This window comes from Ictalurus punctatus, chromosome 8, assembly GCF_001660625.3.
Source record: "Ictalurus punctatus breed USDA103 chromosome 8, Coco_2.0, whole genome shotgun sequence".
NCBI lineage: Eukaryota > Metazoa > Chordata > Actinopteri > Siluriformes > Ictaluridae > Ictalurus > Ictalurus punctatus.
The window spans coordinates 4,850,992-4,872,351 of NC_030423.2; the positions used below are offsets into that span (position 1 = coordinate 4,850,992).

Sequence of the window (21,360 nt, forward strand, 5' to 3'; positions counted from 1 at the left end):
GACATCCCTGAGCACTCATTATAAAGAAATGTCCCATCCCACTTCCCTGTGTACTTGGAGAGCTTACTACAACGTGTCATGTTTCTGACTTGCTATATGGTCTGCTCCGTCTATTTTAGTAAAAAATAATTATAGTGATAACAGACAAATAGAAGAACAAATGCCTGTTCATCTTGTGTGTATCAAAAATACTTGCCAAGACTATACTTGCACAACATGTCAACAGGTGTACATACTGACTGATGTTAGAGACAGTGTCCATCCAGCTCCGAACTCTCACTTTGTTCCTTACATTGGGGGGGTTACTGAACTCATGGATAATTGCGATGTGGTATGGGTAGGGACCACTGAACAACTTTCTTTCCAGGGCCAATGAGTCAATCTGGAGAGCAGAAGTCACATTTAAATAAGCCCATAATAAATGTAACACATTTAACATCACTAGTTTAAATGCAGTTTAAATCCTAATATGCATCAAGATAACAATCTATTTTAAAAGTCTCTGCAAACAGGGTAAAAAACACAGAAGCAATTCATATTAGGACTGTAGGTGCTTTTTGATTCATACATAAAAGAAACATGTATTATTAATAAAACAGCTGTTGGTGATACAAGTGTCATAAAAATAGCTGATCATGTCTGACAAAGCATCCTTATTTAATGCAGTAGAACCTGACCTTTTTCATAGGACGCAAGTAGACGATACGATTTCTTTCGGCAGGTATGCGTAACACCTGATCCAAGATCTGTTCTATATCCAGCTTCTTGCACTGGGCATAATCAAAGCGGTTCACTATGGGAGTATTCTGCACCTTTAGGTACTTCAGCACCCTACAGCGAGTGGCTAGACAAATCAAAGTAGCAAAATCCAGTCAGCAGAGTTGGAGGAACTGGCTATTGACTAGGTTTGTCTAAGATTCCAAGATGATTTATGTAAACTTAACTAACTCACCATGGACAAACATCATTTTCGGGCAGTCCTTCACAACCAGGTCTGTGATGCCACAGTTTGAGAGTGTGATTCCCACTAGATTTCTGGATTTCAATGTGAGCACCTAAAAGAAGACAAGTATTCTAGTACAATAAATTCTGACATTTATAATTTAAAGTTTCAGGCAGCCCACCTGTACATGGTCATCCTCAGTGACTGGGTCACTGGTGCTGGTTGACTTGTCTGCAGTGTGTTTTCTTTGCACTGCAATCCGTGGCATAGCTTTGGAAAGCCCTAAAGGGATGGTGGTAAGTAAATAGACCAGTCATATTTTAATGCCATGTGATTGTAATTTTTGCTAACTTGTTTATTTGGCAAGCATCTCTATCTAAAATCTTGGTGAAGGAGTACTTAAGTCTGGAAAAGCTAACATCTTTTGAGTTGCTGATTTTGGCTTATTGGAAAATATGGTATAAGCTCCTAGACAAGCACACAAACTCATAGTAATCAAATTAAATAAATTAAATCATATCATCTCAAAATTTAAACCAGAGCCAGATCTCTGTGCAGTTCTCGGCTGGTTTCCCACTGAAGCTAAGCAGGATTGAGTCTGGTCAGTACCTGGATGGGAGATCTCCTGGGGAAAAATAAGGTTGCTGCTGGCAGTGTTACAAGTGAGGCCAGCAGGGAGCACTCACCCTGTGGTCTGTGTGGGGCCTAATGTCCCAGTACAGTGACGGGGACACTAAACTGTAGAAACGGCACTGTTTTTCAGATGAGACATTAAACCGAGGTCCTGACTCTCTGTGGTCATTAAAAATCCCAGGACACTTATCATAAAAGAGTAGGGGTATACCTATACCTACACTGGACCTTCTCGATCAAGGCCCCTTATTAATCCCCATCTCTGAATTGGCTACTGTACATCACGCGCTCCTCTCTACTAATAGCTGGTGTGTGGTTGGTGTTCTGGTGCACTACGGCTGCCGTCGCATCATCCAGGTGGATGCTACACACTAGTGGTGGTTGAGGAGATTCCATACATACTATGTAAAGCACTTTGAGTGTCTACAAATAAAAGCACTATATAAATGTAAGGAATTATTATTATTATTATTATTATTATTATTATTATTATTATTAAATCAACTGTGGTATTCTTTCCCAGCTTAAAACACATCCATGTTTTCAGAAAAATAAAATATATCAGAACCATTTCTTGACCTTTTCAACTATATAATGTCCCCTCTGAAAGTATTAGAATGATAAGACTCATACTTTTGTTTTTGCTATACACTGAAGACATTCGGGTTTGAGATCAAAAGATGAACATGAGACTATAGATCAGAATTTCAGCTTAATTTCCTGACAATTACATCTAGATGCATTAAACAACTTAGAACATGGCATGGCCTTGTTCTAAAAACCCACCTATTTTTGAAGTGATAAAAATACTGGAACATGTGACTGAGTTGTTTCTGGTTGCCCAGGTGTGCCCTTGTAGAACAATTAATAGCTCTGAGTGTCTACTCTTGGTTTCAGCCCTGGTTTTCATGTGTTGCTAAAAAGGATCTCAACATGACCATAGAGTTGTCTATGGGAGAAAAACAAGCAATTTTGAAGCTGAAAAAAGAGGGAAAATCGACCAGAGCCATTGCACAAGTATTGGACATAGCCACTAATTGGCATAGCCAACAATTTGGAATGTCCTGAAAAAGAAAGAAACCACTGGTGTGCCAACGACCAGACATCGAACAGGCTGGCCAAGGAAAATGCCAGTCAGCCACATCAACAACCTCCATAACCCCTGCAGTGTGAAGTTATCACAATCTGTCGATTGAAGAGGAATATAGAGGCCATACCACAAAATGCAAACCACTTATCAGCAGTAAGAATCAGAAAGGTCAGATTGCAATTCACAAAAAAAATACATGGATGAACCAAAAAATTTCTAAACCTAAGATCAACCTCTACCAAAGTGACAGAAAGGCCACAGTGTGGAGAAAGAACGGATCTGGTCATGATCCAAAACATATGAGCTCATGAGTCAAACATGGTGGAGATAGTGTCATGGCTTGGGCTTGCATGGCTGCTTCTGGAATGGGCTCACTAATATTTATTAATGCGATAATGATTGTTGCAGCAGAATGAATTCAAAAGTCTACAGAAACATACAATTAAGAGAAAAATCTATCCAACCTAATTGGAAAGAACTTCATCATACAGCAAGACAATGACCCCAAACACACAAGACTGAGTCAATCACCAGACCTTAACTCAACTGAGCATGTATTTCATGTCCTAAAGAAATGACCGAAGGGAAAAATCCCCTAAAACAAACAGCCAAAAGAGGCTGCAGTACAAGCCTGGAAAAGCATTACAAACGAAGAATGCAACAGTTTGGTGATGTCAGTGGGTTGCCAGCTTGATGCAGTTTCTGCAAAGCAAGGAATAGGCAAACAAATATAAAGTGCCATACTCTAGACACAGTATCAGGAAATATAAATATCAGGAAATTAAAGCCCAGATTCTGATCTACTGTCTCAAGTTCATCCAAAACAAAATAATTGGCCTTGCTGGTCCAATAATTTCAGAAGGGACTGTATAATAATATGAGAGAAGGTCAATAACACAAGAATCTGGGTTGTTAGTGTACTGGACACTATGCTTCATGCATAAAGGGTTTCTGAAGTTCAATTAATATTGAACAATATAATTAAAACTTAAGCAGGACATAAAAGTAATTTCAACTCTAGGAGAGTTGGTATCATTATTTATATTTATATATATATATATATATATATATATATATATATATATATATATATATATATATATATATATATATATATATATATATATATATATATATATATATATATATATTTTAGCAGTTTTCTGTTGCTTGATGATCTTATTCTATTGTCCTTACCCGAGTCAGGCGCTAGGGGGACAGAACAGAGTCTACTGCAAGCACGGGTCATTGGTCGACTGGAAAACATGCCTCTGGAAGTTGTATGAGACACCACTCCACCTTGGTGCCCTATTGTGCTGGGTTCTGCTTTAGCTCTCTGCTTGGGAACATGGTGAGATGATCGGCTCTCCTCTCCTCCTGGCTGATTGAAGGTGGCATGAGAACTTCTCTCTGAGCCTAAGTGAGTCCTGCTACAATTGCAATGTGCCCTCAGTCTACTGTCATCATCCCTTCCTCCTGCATCTCTTGGCCTTCTGAGATTATCCGATTCCACACTCCAGTCAACGGAGCAGACACATGCCCCATTATTTCTGTCTTGGCTACCATCCACTGCTGTTTCATTGGCTGCTTTTATGTCTGCTTTGATCTGCTCACTGGTCACCTGGCAGCCTTTCTCATAGCTGGTATACTGCGCTCCCCATCGGCGCAATGGAGTTTTCCCTTTGTCTGTAAAACAGAGCAATATTTAGTTGAGGGTAAGTTCCATATGCACATTTAATGAGGGTAGTGAACTCAGAGTATGCACTACCTCTTGTGGCTAGCTCTTTTGCATCATCCCTCTTCTCCTGCATGTCTGCCTTAGGGTAATGTTGAGAGGAGCAAAAGGCACCTTGGGACTTGTCTGAAGCTTCATCATCATCACTGTCAGAGTCAGAGACAACTACTGGAATTTTCTTACTGGCAGGTTGCACGCCACTGGGCCCTACAGAAGTGCATCACAAGTTCATTTACACATTTATGACACAAATACAAGACATGGCCAAAAGTAGGTGAGCACCAGACCATCACACCCATATGGAAACCTTCCCCAAACAGTACCACAAAGTTGGAAGCACACAATTGGATGTCTTTGTATGCTGAAGCATTACACTTTCCCTTCAGTGAAATCAAGAGGCCTAGCCCAAACATGTTCCAGCATGACAATGCTCCCTGTGCACAAAGAAAGGTCCATGAAATCATGGTTTGCCAAGGTTGGAGTGGAAAAACGCAAATAGCCCGCACAAAGCCCTGACTTCAACACCACTGAACAGCTTTGAGATAAACTGGAATCCTGCCTGCACCCCAGGCATCCTCACCTGACATCAGTGCCTGAGATCACTAATGCTCTTGTGGCTCAATGCCCACAGCCATTTTCCAAAATCTAGTAGAAAGCTTTGCCAGAAGAGTGGAGGTAATTATAACAGCAAAAGGGGTATAAATCTTGAATGTGTTGTTCAAAAAGCACAAATGAGTGTGATGGTCAGGTCCCCACAAAATTTTGGCCATGTAGTGTAGGTCCCCCACAATGTAATGGTCATTTTCAGCTTCATACCTGCTTGTTCTTCATCTTGATCTGGTGCCTGACATGACCCTTTAGACTCCTTCTCTGGACTGGCATCTGTTACCTGTGGCTCAACCTCAATATTCTCCACCATTAAGCCCTCAACATCATGGATCTCTGCATGAAACATACACAACAGTTTAAGACTTTCCATAACAGCAGGTTAGACTTTAATTTGTATATTACCTAAAGTATAGCATACCCTCAACTCTGTGTGGTGCCATGTCAACAGCATTGTCCCGATTATGTGGTTGAATATTGGCATTATTATTGTTCTGGTGATTGTTATTGTTGTTCTGGTTAGGATTCTGGTTACTGACCAGAGCAGAGGATACACCAATACCTGTGCCTGCACTCAGACCAACCCGGGCACAACCCTGTAGAAGACAAACAACCTGTGTCAGGATAATATAACTATAAGGTAAAAGACACCCTGGGTCCTGATCAGGCTCAGTCCATGTTGTAAGTTTTGTTATTTACACTTTCTAATAAATTATCCTGTACTTATAGCTGTATTGCACTTATTTTGTGTCTTGCTTTTAAATTTAGTCTCCTGGCAAGGATGGGACTACTCTGATGATTGTAGCCTTTGATCCTTCAACGTTCAAGCACACTGTTAACTGTATTGCTCAAATTCGTCTCTCACTGCAAACCTAATCTGTCTGGTTAAGTCCTCCATCACATACTTTCTCATTGTGAACCATATTTCATATACTACACACACACATACATACATACATATATATACACATATACATATATATGTGTGTGTATATGTGTATATATATATATATATATATATATATATATATATATATATATATATATATATATATATATATATATATATATACACACACACACACACACACACACACATACACACGGTATTTCTTAATTTTATTTTTTTTAATCTTTGCCAACAATTATTCCAGTTGTTGGTTTGGCCAGACAAGACCGAACATACAGACACATTTGAGGTGGTCAGGCATTCCATTTCTGTTGTTCTATACTGCTTCTCTCACAGCAAGTGCTTTGAAGATCCGTTGGCACACCTCTGCATACTGGACACGATCAGGTGCTTGCTTCTGAGTAAGGTCCTTCAAAAGGCTGGTGATGCCTGAATAATTAGGCTCAAACCCAATGTGAGTCAGCTAGCCGCAAAAATGCCATACCTGATTTTTGGTAACAACTTAACAACTTTGGCAAAGTATTTGGAAAAAAATCAAAATCTATGCTCAAATGCATGCTCATTTGAGTTAATAGTTGGTGATTAACATGGCCAGTCAAAAACCTTCCACTTTTTTCCCCTTGATGAAGTCCTTTGTTGTGTTTGCAGTGTGGCACTTTGGTAGAGGTTAATCTTGGTTCCAGAACTTTAATGGCTCATCTGTGTATCGTCTACAAATTCCAGTCTGGTCTTCTGATTCTTACGGAATTCTCTGTTTTTAGATTTTTCTTCACTGCTCTCACAATGTTTGCCATCAACTGCTGTTGTTTTATAAGTGTTATTTATTTTAAAGCAAATACCACTTAATATTTACTTGTACTGCAGCTTATTTCAGTTGTTGTTTGTTTTGGGGGGTTTCTCCCTTCAGTCTCCTCTTCAGTAGGTGAAATGCAAGCTCAACTGGGTTAAGGTCTAGTGACTGACTTGGCCAGTCGAACACCTTCCATTTTCTCCTCCCTAGTGAAGTCCTTTCATGTGTCGGCTGTGTGCGTTTCAGGGCATTGTCTTGCTGCATGTCGAGTTCCTCCCAATTAGACTGAAAGCATTTCTCTGTAAATTGGAAGACATAATGGTTCTGTAAAATTCATTCTGCTGCTACCATCATGAGTTACATCATCAATAAAGATTATGAGCCCATTCCAGAAGCAGCCAAGTAAGCTCAGGCCATGACACTACCGCCACCAAGGTTCACAGATGAGCTTGTATGTTTTGGATCATGAGCAGATCCTATCTTTCTCCACACTTTGTCCTTTTCATTACGATGGTAGAAGTAACCCTTGGTTTCAAAACTTTTGTTTCTTATCTCTGTATTGCTTTGTGAATACCATCCGATTCTTATGAGTGGTTTGCATCTTGTGGTGAGGCTCTTGAAGTCTTCAAATAGTGGATTGTGATACCTCCACTCCTGTCCTGTTCAGGTTGTTGGTGATGTCACTGACTTTTGTTTTTGGGTTTTTCTTCATAGCCCTCACACTGGTTCTGTGATCAACTGCTGATGTTTTCCTTGACCAACCTGGGTGATGTCTGTTTGTTAGAATACTGGTGGGTTCTTTCATTTTCAGGATATTCCAAATTGCTGTATTACTGAATGGCTCAGACAGATATTCCCTCTTTTCTCAGCTTCAAAATGGCTTGCTATTCATTCATAGACTGCTCTCTGGACTTCATGTTAGTTTATTCTTTTAAACAAGAAATGCAGTCTTCACAGGTAAAACCCATGGCTCAAACCAAGAGTAGACATACAGAGCTATTAATTGTTTAAACAATCACTCTAACAGGGCACACCTGGGCAACAAGGAACACCTGTCAGTTACATATTCCAATATTTTTCATCACCTCAAAAATGGGTGGATTCAAATGTAAGATTCCATGCTCTAAGCTGTTTAACACATCTAGATGTAAACATCAGGAAATGAAAGTTGTAATTCTGATCTATCGTCTCATTTATCTTTTGATCTCAAACCCAAATGTCTTCAGTGTATAGCAAACAAAATTATTGCCCTTGCCATTGGAATACTTTCGGAGTGGACTGTATGTTTAAGATTTTTATCAGGTTACTTATATATACAGTAAATATAGGAAAATACATTTACTTTATTTTTTCACAGAGCACAGTTTGTAGTCTATTTTGCTTTAATGTGATACCTCCAGATAGCGGTCATTTCCTGTCATCTGTTCATAAGCAAGATAACATACACTAGCCTTACATCATATAGCAATAATGGAGTATCAAGACTTTTACAAGCTCAGGTATTGGACCAATATAACAAAGGCATCCCTAGAGTTTATTATTTGGATGAGCTAAACTTTTGCGCTTCACAGATATGTGAAATAACTCATGTAGATGTTATACACTAAAGGTAAAACGTTTAGACACACTCATTATTTATTTGCATTTCTCCCCCCTACATTTTGGAATAATAATTTTTAAAAAAGTCCTAAAAACTCTGGAACAAATGGAACTATGGAAATTATGTTGTGATAAAAAAAATCGAAAATAAATCAAAATAATTTAATATTTTTAGAATCTTCAAAGTAGACACCTTTTTTGTCTAGAGTTTCCAGAAATGTATTCTTGGCATTTTCTCAACCAATTTCTTGAGGAATTACCCTGAGATGCTTTTTAAACAGTATTAAAGGAGTTCCCACCTATTCTGGACATTTATTGGTTGCTTTTTGGAATATTTCGCTCCAAGTCATCCAATAAAAAAAAATAATTTAAATAAAATGTTAGTTTTCTAATGAAAGAAATTAATATATTGGCACAATTATATTTTTGTCTACAACCCCGATTTCAAACATTTAAATCATACACCAGATCAAAAGATTTTTAAAGTCATAAGAAACATTTCAGTCAAGTGTCTCCAAACTTTTGACTGGTAGTGTACATGTATACAAAGAAGGCCACACTCACCTTTGGGGGCTCACGGAACATCTGGTCTAAGGAGATGAACTCCAGATTGGGCAGCATTTCAATACACTGGCTAAAGGACTCAAGCTTAATGGCATGACAGCGCACTAGTGTAAGATCCAGCAATCTGCTCCAGCGAGAATGATCTAATGGAAAACCAAATGTATGAATCATTCAGTCAACATGCACAAACAGGGTACATAGAATACAGCCCTATGTTCAAATATTATTATGTGTCCACAAACCTTTGGCCATATAGTGTATATACAAACGTATGAGCAAAAACACAACACATCCATCAGAAACAAGAACAATTCTATGGATTTTCTTCACAATAAATTAATACATAGTAATGAATATTAATGGGGTAAAGCATTTCTTTAATGCTTTATTCTCAGACCTGTGCTCATAAAAAAATTAATTTAAATAACATTTTAAAATAAAGGTTGAAATAGTTTTTGCTGTGAAAGTGGATGTTAGCTATAATATGAGTAAAGTTTTGAGGCAGGAAGTTTTAATTCTGCTGTGAGAAATTGTGAGCTTCACTAAAAACATTTGCCGAATAATCCATTTTGCAAAGAAACTCCTCATTTAACACACTAGACAAACAGGCTTATTCTAATGTGAGCCCTCAAATAGTTTTGCTCTCACAATGTTTGTCATCAACTGCTGTTGTTTTCTAAGTGTTATTTACTTTAATTTACTTTAAGACAATCTGTTTCACTACTTTTGCTCACCTAAAAATTGTGGTCTGTCATCAAAGGGGTCATGTTCCAAGTTGTTTAACACAACTTGATGTATATAGCTGCCTTCTTGTTGCAAACATTGGACAGTTTTATTCTGATAAGATTATCAAATATTCAGGCAAGTGGACTAGCTTCCAGAATATTTAGAGTTCCTGATGATCAGCCTGAACATCCCAGAGGTAGGGTTCTAATACAGTCTGACTAGGACAGGGTAGTCAAACAAATTAGACCCAGTAATTCCTAAGGATTCTTAGGGACCCTAATATCCCAGGGCATAACAGACTATCTGTGACATGTGTCAGGAAGAGCTAGAGGAAAAAGCTAGCCAAGTAATATCTAGGTGAGCTCAATGCTATTGCTGGAGACAGCAGAGCTAGCTTCTTCAGCATAATTCAAGATGCACTTCAGCATACCTGTTTCAATCTTACACCAAATGGCACTATACACCAAAATACAGATGTTCACTATAGGGTCTGGTAAAGGAAAATAAGAGTCTGTAACAATGGCACAGCAATTCTAGAAAACTCAGACGATTCTGTAGGGGGTGTTGGTACCACATCATGATAATAAGACTATAACTTGATCACGAAAAGAATAAGCCAACCTTCATTTTCAGAGCAGCTCCTTTTAGTAAGAAAGGATAGGGATGGGAGGTCTGCTAAAATGGATAGGATGGAAAAACCATGTACGAAGTGCAAAGGCCGCTACATGTATTCAATCTGCCCACAGCTTACTAGTGGATGATGTAAGGTATCCACAAACAACAGAAAGCCAGCCAGAAAAAAAAAAAAAAAAAAACTCTGAGCAGGAGATAACAGAGCTGCGGAAGTAGGTGGCCACATTGTTCAAACAAGGAAGTGATAAAAGGAACTTCAGTGTGAACAGTGAGTTGAAAGGAGGTTTGCAGACCACATAGTGGTTCACTGTTCTAATGTTCAACCCTGACCTTGTTTGCAAGAAAAATGTAGAGCTTAGGGAAAGACATGAGCAGCTCATGAGTCATAGTCAAACTTGTAGCTGATTCTGTTTTGGGATGACCAGCAGCTGGGAGTACATTAAGAGCTTTTCCCATGGGTGTGGCTCACAAGACTCTTGAGAAGTGGTTTATAGCTCAAGCATATATCAGGTCACTGCCTCAAGGGTTAGTTGGGCCACGTTGCATGATTTTAGTATATGTAGAAGGCATACCTTGCGAATCGATCCTGGGCACAGGGTCACAAGTGATGACCATTCAGAAATCTTTTATTCATTCCACTTGTCATCCCCAACCAATTCAATCCATTCCATTAAGTTGAGGGTGCATAGGGGCAGCACATTCCCTACTTTGTATATATTCAAGTCTTGATCTTGTTCCTTCAAACAGTCACAGGAGTGGAAGAGAAAGACTCACTTTATTAGTGCTTAATAGTTCTCAACTGTCACTACAACAGCCAAATTCGTTTGCTACTTGGTACCAATGCACTGGATCAGCTCAAATCAGCATGGGTTGGCAAAGAAAGGACCAGCATTCTGAGAGGGAGCCGACACTCCTATTGACATTGCATCACTGTTCAAACATATCACAACCATCACTTGTGAGGCTGTACAATAAAGATCCTGTCATATTGTCTCTCACCAAATTGTCTCTTAGATTAAACTTTAAAGTTTAAAGATTAAACTTTCTCTGTCCTCAGTGGAGCCAAATGGTTTTCCATAACGAAACTAAAATCTGGCTACCATCACATGGAACTTGCAGAAGATGATGAGCAAAAGACTGTTTATTTACTTGACTTCTGGTGGTTATATCACCTGCCGCAGGGTGTTACAAATTCTTCCAGCACTTTTCACTTAAATGGAGAAACGTGTTGGAGACTTCCACTTGAATGAAGTGCTTGTGCTCCTGGACTAAGTGATTGTCTTTTCTTGTACACTTGAGGAGCATGGAGCCAGGTTAATGAAGGTGCTGAACCATCTTAGGTATTTTGGATTAAAGTTGACCTACATTCTGAGTTCAGCAAAGCACGATGCAGCTGGACATCACTAGCTGATGGTTGTCCTGATGCCCACATGCTCCACTCCATGAAGACTAATCATTCCTTCAGGAAATTAAACTAAAAGACTCACACTGGATGATGCAAGAGAAGAGATACCAAACGATGATGTCTGCCATGTTGCAATTGTGAGGGGTAATTGTTCCGAGGTGTTTGCTCTTCTTGAGTGTCTTGCTCTTGATGTTTCTGAAATACTTGACAGCTTAATCTGCCCTAGGCAGGAGATACCTGTACCAGGAGTGTGACATGATAATTGGTATAAAGCACAAAGAAAAGATCCTTCTTTCAGATATGTCATTAGTTGTCTGGAAAATGACCAGAAGCCTACTTCAGGAATCAAAATGCATGGAATCCTCCAAACTTTTTTGAGGAAAAGGAATAAGCTTCAGCTCAGGGATGGAGTCTTGTACTGACAGCGAGCGCACAACAGTGATGTATGCTATCAACTTGTCCTAACCCAAAATAGAGAGACCACCCTGTATGGTGTCCAAGGTGACAATGAGCAACCTGGGCTTGACTGTGACACTCATGAATGATGCTATGCTAACGATATTGAACAATGCTATACATGTGAATGCTATCAATACCCCACTGTACAACTAGGCATTGGAATTCTTCACAGACAGACCCCAGACAGTACGAGTTGAAAAGAACACCTCTGAAACCATCATACTCAGCATTGGTGTCCCCCAGGGCTGTGTCCTGAGCTCTCTGTTGTTTACCCTGATGACCCACGACTGTTGAGCCAAGTATAACTCGAAACATATCAAGTTTGCAGATGACACGACAGTGGTGGGCCTCATCATGACAATTTTGACCTCATGACGACAATTTCGCCGACAGAGAGGAGGTGAACCAACTCATTATCTGGTGTGACAACAACAACCTGTCACTGAATGTCAACAAAACCAAGATGATCACTGTTGATTTCAGGATGAAACATACAGCACACACTCCTATCACAATCCACAGTAACGCTGTGGAGTCTGTGAAAGGTATTAAGTTCCTGGGGTGCACATCAAGGACGACATGACATGGACTACTAATACCACCTCTCTTGTGAAGAGGGCACAGCAGCGTCTTCACATCCTGCATCAGATGAAAAGAGCTAACCTCCCCCCGTCTGTCCTCACAACCTTCTACAGAGGCACTATAGAAAGCATCCTGACCAGCAGCCTCTCATCTGGAAAAGCAGCTGCACCGCTTCCGACCAGAAGGCCCTCCAGAGAATTTTGAGGACGGCAGAGAAAACCATCAAAACTTCCCTCCCGACTATACAGGTCCTATACCAGTCACATTGCATAAGCAGAGTCAATAAAATAGTCAAGGACTTCACTCACCCTGTCCATGGTCTGCCATCGGGCAAACGCTACTGCAGTATGCGGTGCAAGACTGCCAGACTCAACAAGAGCTTTTTTTCCACAGGCCATCAGACTATTCAACTCTTTTTAACACTACACAAACACGTCTGTCTGTCTTAAACTTTTGAACTCCTGAACACACACACATTCCATGAAAGTAAATCTTAAACTGTTATTTTTCTGTGAAATAATTAAATTTCAAATTACTCGAAAATTTTATATTAATATTTACTAGTGTCAAATTTACAGGTACTATGTCCAATAATTTATTTATTTAAATTATTATAATAATAATGCATTGGATTTCTGCACATTTGAGCTTGGAGAAACGCAGTTTCACTCTGCTGTGCACTCCTTGTTGCATGGTCTGAATGACAAAGTTCACTTTGATTTTGAATGGTGTTGCAGTAGAAAGGCAAATCCTCAAAAAGCTGCCCCCAAAGAAAACACACCATTTGCGCCCTTGAACTTGGACTGTCTTTCCCACAAATCAGACAGCAGAGACATTTGTGGAGTACTTGTCATTACCGATCACTTTACCAAATTCACTGTGGCACTGCCACCGCCAAAAACAGTTGCTAAAGCAAAGAGAATTATGTTGTGTGCTATGGGTTTCCTAGTCATCTCCACAGTGATCAGGGGAGAGATTTTGAGTCACAGACCATTCAAGAGCAGTGTTCATTGATTGGAGCACAAAAGGTGAGAACTATTACCTATGGGAATCCTATTGAGAGGTTCAACAGAATGCTCCTCAGTGTGCTTGGAACTCTAGAAGAAAAAGACATATACCACTGGCGAGACTTTGCCAAACCTCTTGTTCACATACATGACTGCTTGAGAAATGACAGCACTGGATTTTCACTGTATGAGCTCATGTTTGGCTGACAACCTATGTTGCCAGTTATCCTCATCAATGGTACCAATCCTGCAGGGAAGGGGTACGGAAGCCTTTAAGAGTATGTTAAGCGGCTATGAGAGCACCTTCAGGAGAGTTAGTCTGTTGCAGGCAAGAATTCTCACAAAATGGGAGAAAAGAACAAAGTGAGATTTGATGCGTTACAGCTACCGAGTATTATCCTGGAGTTTTAATCAAGAATGTCAACATCACAGTGACGCATAAACCTGCTGATAGATGGCAACATAGCATTCATACTGTAATAAAGAGGATTGCAGACAGTCCTTACATGGTTGGGCCAGAAAATGGTAAAGGACCCCAATGTATTCTCAATCAAGATCATCATCTACTCTGTGGGTTTCTACCTGTGGAAGATATCCCAGTTGTAGTCCCTAAGCCTAAGAAACCGAGAAGGAATGGGGGTCACAAATACACAAAGGAGCCTATGGAGTCTGAGGAATTGTTAAATGATGAGGGTGTCTGTTTGAGAACTTTTACAGAAAGGTCTACCAGTGTACCCAGGAGAAATGCCAACCACCTTTAAGTCCCCAAGTGGATCATGAGGCAAAGTTATCAACAACTGAGCTAATCTCACATGCAATGAAGTTTGTTCCCAAGATTGACTTAAGCCTTCAAACTGCTGAGGCTGAAATTAGCATTGAGGCCCCCCCACGTCATTGCTCTGCAACTGTGGGTGTTAACTACTACAATCCTGACTTTTAAAGGGGACCTATTATGCAAAACTCACTTTTAAATGTTGTTTGAACATAACTGGTTCAGCAGAGTGTGTATACAACCACCCTACAATGGTAAAAATCCACCCACTACTTTTTTATTAATATTCCCAATAAATCATAAACAGTGTCTCAAAATGAGTTGTTTTCATTTTCTTCCTAACATGACGTCACGTTTGAACAAGCCCCACCCAGGGACTCTGCCCTATTAACATAGATCCTCCACTGAGTGAACTGCACACAGTCCGCCATGTTTTTCGCGCTGAAGCAGTTAAAATGATAAGAATGTCTCAGCTTTGTAAGCGTTAAGCGTACGTGTTCTATTGTTGGTTGTAAAAATGAACGTAAGAGTCTTCACGTACTCCCGGCATCAGAGCCATGGAAGATACAGTGGAGTCGTTTTACTTTGAAGGAAACGTGCCCCCAAAAATACCTAAACTCGTATATGTTTGTGCGACTCATTTTACACAATATTTGCAAATCGCCAATCCAAACGTGCCCGTTAGCAGATTCCACGGCTAATGCGGCTAGTTACCATCGTCGCCGACTGTATTCACGGAGACTAGAGCTATTTCATCATTTTTATTTTCAACCCGAAAACGCTTACTGTCTGTTTAATTCACAACTGCACCTTTATCATGCACAATAGAGTAAAGCCTAGTTCATACTACAGGTTTTTAAGTTTTTAAGCCCGATTTGCAAGTCGCCGAGCTCGCCGACAAAAACCCTTTGATCGGAGGCAACTCTGTGAGCAATCAGCGTTCGCCAATCGGCAGTCAATCATTATGTGTGAACTACCCAACGACTCATCACAGAGGCTCGCCAATGCATCGGCGACGCCACACATATTTGGCATGCTAAATATCTGGAGCTGTCGGGTGACTCCACATCCTGTGGTGTGTAAAGTATTGCCACTGGCAGTGATTGCGGCAACGAGCTCCAGTCAATGAGAGAGCAAGGCATAGGGTGAAGTCACCATGAGGAAGGGAAACAACTCCTGTTTCCCGTGTGGTTTTCGCGTCACATATCCGTGTCACTTCTTGCGTGTGTTTGTGACAAAATGTAGTTTGGACACCAGATAGAGTCATTGGGTGACAGAGTCGCCGCGCAATCATGTAGTGTAAGCACCACAATCACTTCATGACTCCCGATTACAATGGAGCAAGTCCTGTAGTGTGAACTAGGGATGTCACGAGAACCCATACTTCGGTACAAAGTTGGTACCAACATTCTTAAAACGTGACAGTGCTTGTTTTTCGGCAGTAGCGTAGGTACTATTAGTAATGAAGGAACTGAGGTTGCAATTATTCCGGAACTGAAGGGGGCAGCAAATATGCACAAGTGTTTTAGTCGGTCCACAAGTGGTAAAGAAGAAGAACGCCTACAAGCACACGGGAAAAACTACAGACATGCTGACAAGTTTAGCTCCGCCCCGACTTGTTGAGAGGAAAGGTGGTAAGGAATATCGAAATACTTCGCATTTGAGGCGGATGACAACAAACATATAATGCTCTGAAGCTAGTGTGCAACTGATGCCATCATTCATTTTAAACAAAACGAGGAAACACCTAGAATTTGGTGAAGCACCTGAAAGACGGCCCCTATATTATGTTTGTTTGAGGCAGCTGGCATTGTAGCTGTGAAACCAGCTAACGTTATGCTCCATGTAATGTTTGCGATAGCCAGTTATTTGTTAACGATGCTAAGGCATTGAAATGTTATAAACTACCTCCTAATGGGCCACCATGGATCACTATTCAGCCTGTGTCCTGTCAGCAAAATGTCGCCTAATGTCACAAATAATTATTCAAATGTTAATGCTTTTAATAAATCTTTTTAGCCTGCCACCATATCAGTGAATTTAAACTAATTCTTGCATTCAGAGTATAAGGTGTGCGTCTGTGTGCGCGTGTGTGTGCACCCTAGCACTTCTAGCCTCCACTGTTTTATTAGTCATTGTCAGACAGTGTTTTATAACTAAAATATCTCTCTCTCTCCGAGTTTATTTATTTAATTTTTTTAATTGAATTTTTAAACCACACTGTGGTATCGACTTTGGTATCGAGTACTGTGTACTTTTGGTGGTACCGGTACCGACTACTAGATTTTTGGTATCGTGACATCCCTAGTGTGAACAGCACAGCGATATGCCGATGTTCAAAGTCGTGTAGTGTGAACTTAGCCTAAAGTGATTGTCTTTCTGAAAACATTGTACATTTTGTGCGAATCATTTAATATCAGACTGCTTTGTGAACGACGACTTCTTGTTGCCGTAGTTGCCGGAGCATGAGCCGTAAAGGCACAGCCCTCTTCCAGAAAGGGGGTGGGGAGCAGCAGCTCATTTGCATTTAAAGAGGCACACAGGAGAACAGCATGCTTTTGCTTCCATCCAAAAAGGGGCATTTTCAGCATGGTATAATAAATGAACTGTGGGGTATTTTGAGCTGAAACTTCACAGGCGCATTCTGGGGACACCTGAGACTTATATCTTGTAAAAAGGCTCAAAACAGGTCTCCTTTAACTTGTTTTACTTTGGCTAGCAATCTATTACCTTGCATTTAAACACATCATGTTAAATGAGAACTAAGACTTGAGAGAGTAAACGGCCTGTGCTGTAGAGTTGACATCAGCTCTAGAAATTAAAGGACTCACTAATTTTGTTTGTCAAGTATTCAAGCTGTGCAAATGAATCAAATATACATCTCTAACTTCTACAGGCAACTAATTGTGATGGTGCATCTATTGTTTACCCCTCTTTTGCCATTGATTAGACCCAGATGTCCAGGGGTCATTAAGGAAAAAAGCAGATGGACATCTGCATTCCTAGGCTGGTCGATAATATTTGAAATCTTTTATTATCCTCAATATGATATTGAAATAATCTATCTGTCACTAGAGTTACTCAGAGACAAAAGCAATGTGGTTTGTCTACTGGTTAGAAGATGCGTTTTTACTACAGGATTATTTCTGCATGTAATATCTGTAATGTTCACTTAATTATTTTTTTCTTCATTGTCTTTTATTCTGTAATGCAGAGGTATTCAAATTGTGGGAAGGAATTGCAGGGTGTTCAGCGGCACTGAAAAATGCCCCCCCGAAAATTTTAAATGACCATTTCAGACCTTTACACATCTTTCATAGGAGCTTCACATTTTGACAGCAGAACACAAAATATAATTGAAGTCAGGTATTTCAATTAAGGGAATGGCAATCAGGCACGAGTTTAACAGGCCCTCCCATGTTTCAAAAACATAAACTTGGGTCTTCACTATCAAAGTATGGTCTTCACCATACAAGTTTATGTTAGTGTGCCATGCTTTGCTCAAAGGAGATTCCTGATGATCTCAGAAAGGGTTATCGATGCTCACTAGGCTTGAAAAGGCTACACAAAACAATTTTAGAAGAGTTTGACCGCCACCAATCCACTGTGAGGCAGATGATGTATACAAATAGAGGTAATTCAGCACCCTTGTTATTCTCCCAAGGAGTGGTTGTCCAGCAAAAATCACTCCAAGGGTGTTGCAAATAATATTACGTAAAGTCAAAGAACCCCAGGGTAACATCTTAGGAACAGCAGGCCACTCTTGCATTGAGTAATGTCAATGTAATTCATTAGTCCACCAACAGGCAAACACTGAACAAAACAGTATGCATGGCAGGATAACAAGGATGAAGCCACAACTCTCCAAAAAAGAACACTGCTGACGTTTACTGAAGAGATAAGCCAGAAGCCTAATGGAAGAATGCTCTGTGGACAGATGAATACAAAATAGAACTTTTTTGTTTAAATGAAAAGCATTGTGTTTTTTGAAAACCACACACTGAATTCTAACATAAGAACCTCATCCTAATTGTGAAGCATGGGGGTGGCAAGATCATGGATTAGGGCTTCTTTGCTGCCCCTGGTCCAGGACCATTATTGGATGCAGGAACACAACGACCCTAAAGCAGAAGAAATTTAATACAAGACACTTGAACTGGAGATGGAACTTGAACGTCAGACATGTAGCAAACTGATTGGTCGTTTTTTTTTTTGTTAGTTTTAAGTTGATGAGAAGACGAAAAGCACTAGCACTACATAAAAACAAACAAAATAAATAAATAAATAAAAAATACACACAAAAAGCTCAGGGCCAACGGTGCATTTTTTGCCCCTGTGATTTCATCAGGATTTATTGTAGTTGCACCCTTCTATCCAGAGCTTCTATTGTGGTAGGAGTGACCTTGGTAGGCAAAGAGCTTGTGACAACACCAGTGACAACACAACACAAGAATCAAGGACAGACATATGGACAAACCAAACCTGCTAGAGATTTATGATATTAGCCCGAAAGGGCATCACAGAATGAGAGTGTAGGCAAGCTGGGGACTTGCCATAGCAAATACTGTTGTAAATAGGTGCAGTGTGAAAGAGTGTAGGATCACAAGAGACTTCTGACAGGGGCCTGCCAGACGTTCCCTAGGACACAGTTTAGACCAAAGTTGGTAGGTCATTATCAGCCTATAAGAATCTCCTTGACATGGCTGTAACTCATTTGTGACTTACATTCTGTTCGTGTGAATGGTACCACATAGATACCCTTGCTTCAATGGATAATCCCACCTTGACACTGTAGACTTGTACCCAAGACTTACTATTGTGATCATAAAAACTATGATGCTCATACTGAACATTCTTTCAACACATTAAGTACTGTCACACAGAAGAGGATCGGTTCCATTTTGATTCTGGTTCATCTAAAGCTGTTGACCCTTTGTTATCTCTGTGTTTTTCCCTTGCCATTTTTTTGTATCCAACTTGCTCATTACAGCTGGATTCATGTAACTGTTTTGTGCTATACAGATAAAATTTAAATGAATTGAAGTAAACCAGGGGGGTACAGTGGATTAGTGGTTAGCACGTTTGCCTCACACCTCCAGAGTTGAGGTTTGGATTCCGACCCCGCCCTGTGTGTGCGGAGTCTTTCAAAGCACTGCGGTGGAATTTTGGTCCACTCTGCTTTGCAGAACTGCTTTAGTTCAGTCACATTGAAGGGTTTTTGAAAATGAACTGTCTGTCTAAGATCCTTGCACAGAATCTCAATTGGTTCAAGTCAGGACTTTGACTAGGCCACTCCACAACTTAAATTTTGCTTGGATCATTTTCTTGCTGCATAATCCAGTTGTGCTTGAGTTTCAACTTAGGGACTGAAGATCAGACATTCTCCTTTACAATTTTCTAGTAGAGAACAAACTTCATGTTTCCCTCAATTGTCACACAACCCTTGAAGCAGCAAATCATCCCCACACCACCATGATGTTCTTTTTGTGGAATTCTGTGTTTGGGGACGGGCCGGGATACCTGTCTTCCAAACATTTCCACTTTCAACTCATCAGTTCACAGAATAATCTCCGAAAAGGTTTGAGGATCATTTACATTTATTCATTTAGCAGACCCTTTTATCCAAAGCAACTTACAAATGAGGAAATACAAGCAAAGTGATATATCAAGCGGAGAACAATACAAGTAGTGCTACCATACAAGATTTTTTAATTGAGTTCTAGAAGCAAAGTGTGCAGAGTAGAGGAGAAAGAGCCAGAGTAAGTTTTTGTTTTTTAAAAGGATAATGTGGGGTTGGCGTTTTAGGAGTTAGTTAAGTGCTCACGGAAGAGGTGGGTCTTTAGCTGTTTTTTTGAAGATAGTAACAGATTCTGCTGTCTGGATTGAGGTTGGAAGTTCATTCCACCACTGAGGGACAGTTAGTGTGAATTCAGGCTCATCAAATGCAGATAAGTCTTAATGTTCTTCTGGGTTAGCAGTGGTTTTCACCTCACCACTCTTCCACTGATGCCATTTTTGCCCAGTGTTTTTCTGATAGTGGAGTCATGAACAGTGACCTTTATTGATGCAAGAGAAGACTGTAGTTCCTTTGAGGTCCTTAGCTCTTTTGTGACTTCCTGGATGAGTAGTTGCTGTGCTCTTGGAGGAATTTTGGAAGGTCGGCCACTTCTAGGAAGGTTCACTACTGTGCCATTTGGAGATAATGGCTCTTGCTGTGGATCTTTGGAGTCCCAGAGCCTCTGAAATAGCTTTGTAGCCCTTCTCAGACTGATGTATTTCAAATCATCATCATCATCATCATCATCTTCCTCATCAGGAATTTCTGGAATTTCTTTCAACTTTGGCATAGTGTGTTACTGAGCAAGACCTCTTACCCAACTTCTGTTGAAAAAGTTCTATTTAAGTGTTGATAGAATGACTGTTGATAGAATGACAAGAATGGCAGTAATCAGGACTGGTTGCGTCTAGTCCAGCTGAACCCCATAATGAATGCAGTTTAATAATGGGGGCGGGGGTGGGGGTGGGGGGGTGTAAATACATTTTCAAACAGACCCAGCCGGTACTGGATAACTTTTTTTGCGTCAATAAATAACATTAATTTAAAAACTGTATTATGTGTTTACTCGGAATGCCTTTGTTTTATCTTAGATTTTGTTTTAATTTATGAAGCAATTTAGTATGAGATGTACAAAAAATCAGAAGAACTCAGTGAAAAAATACTTTCACAGCACTGTACATTCTTCTACATAAGGACTCTAACAACCAGTTTAACCAGACTGTTTAACCAATACAGCCAAAACATAAAAACAAAATTGTGTGAAAGACCAATACAAACATTAGACTAATATTGTTCCCTAAAATATGCCAAGTACAACATAACTTGTAGTTAATACAAACTGTGCACCT

At 40.0% G+C, this 21,360-nt stretch overlaps 1 protein-coding gene across 1 annotated transcript in view; it reads right to left on the minus strand.

Moving 5' to 3' along the window:
- The window catches only part of fbxo38 (F-box protein 38), a 75,277-nt gene that overhangs the window by 13,880 nt on the left and 40,037 nt on the right, over positions 1–21,360 (minus strand). The window contains exons 10-18 of the mRNA XM_017474703.3: positions 8,871–9,013; positions 5,429–5,603; positions 5,218–5,343; positions 4,435–4,608; positions 3,864–4,352; positions 1,125–1,225; positions 953–1,055; positions 678–844; positions 237–382 (exon numbers count right to left, since the gene is read on the minus strand). Of these exons, the coding sequence (XP_017330192.1) occupies positions 237–382; positions 678–844; positions 953–1,055; positions 1,125–1,225; positions 3,864–4,352; positions 4,435–4,608; positions 5,218–5,343; positions 5,429–5,603; positions 8,871–9,013 (1,624 nt within the window). The remainder of the gene's footprint in view (positions 1–236; positions 383–677; positions 845–952; positions 1,056–1,124; positions 1,226–3,863; positions 4,353–4,434; positions 4,609–5,217; positions 5,344–5,428; positions 5,604–8,870; positions 9,014–21,360) is intronic.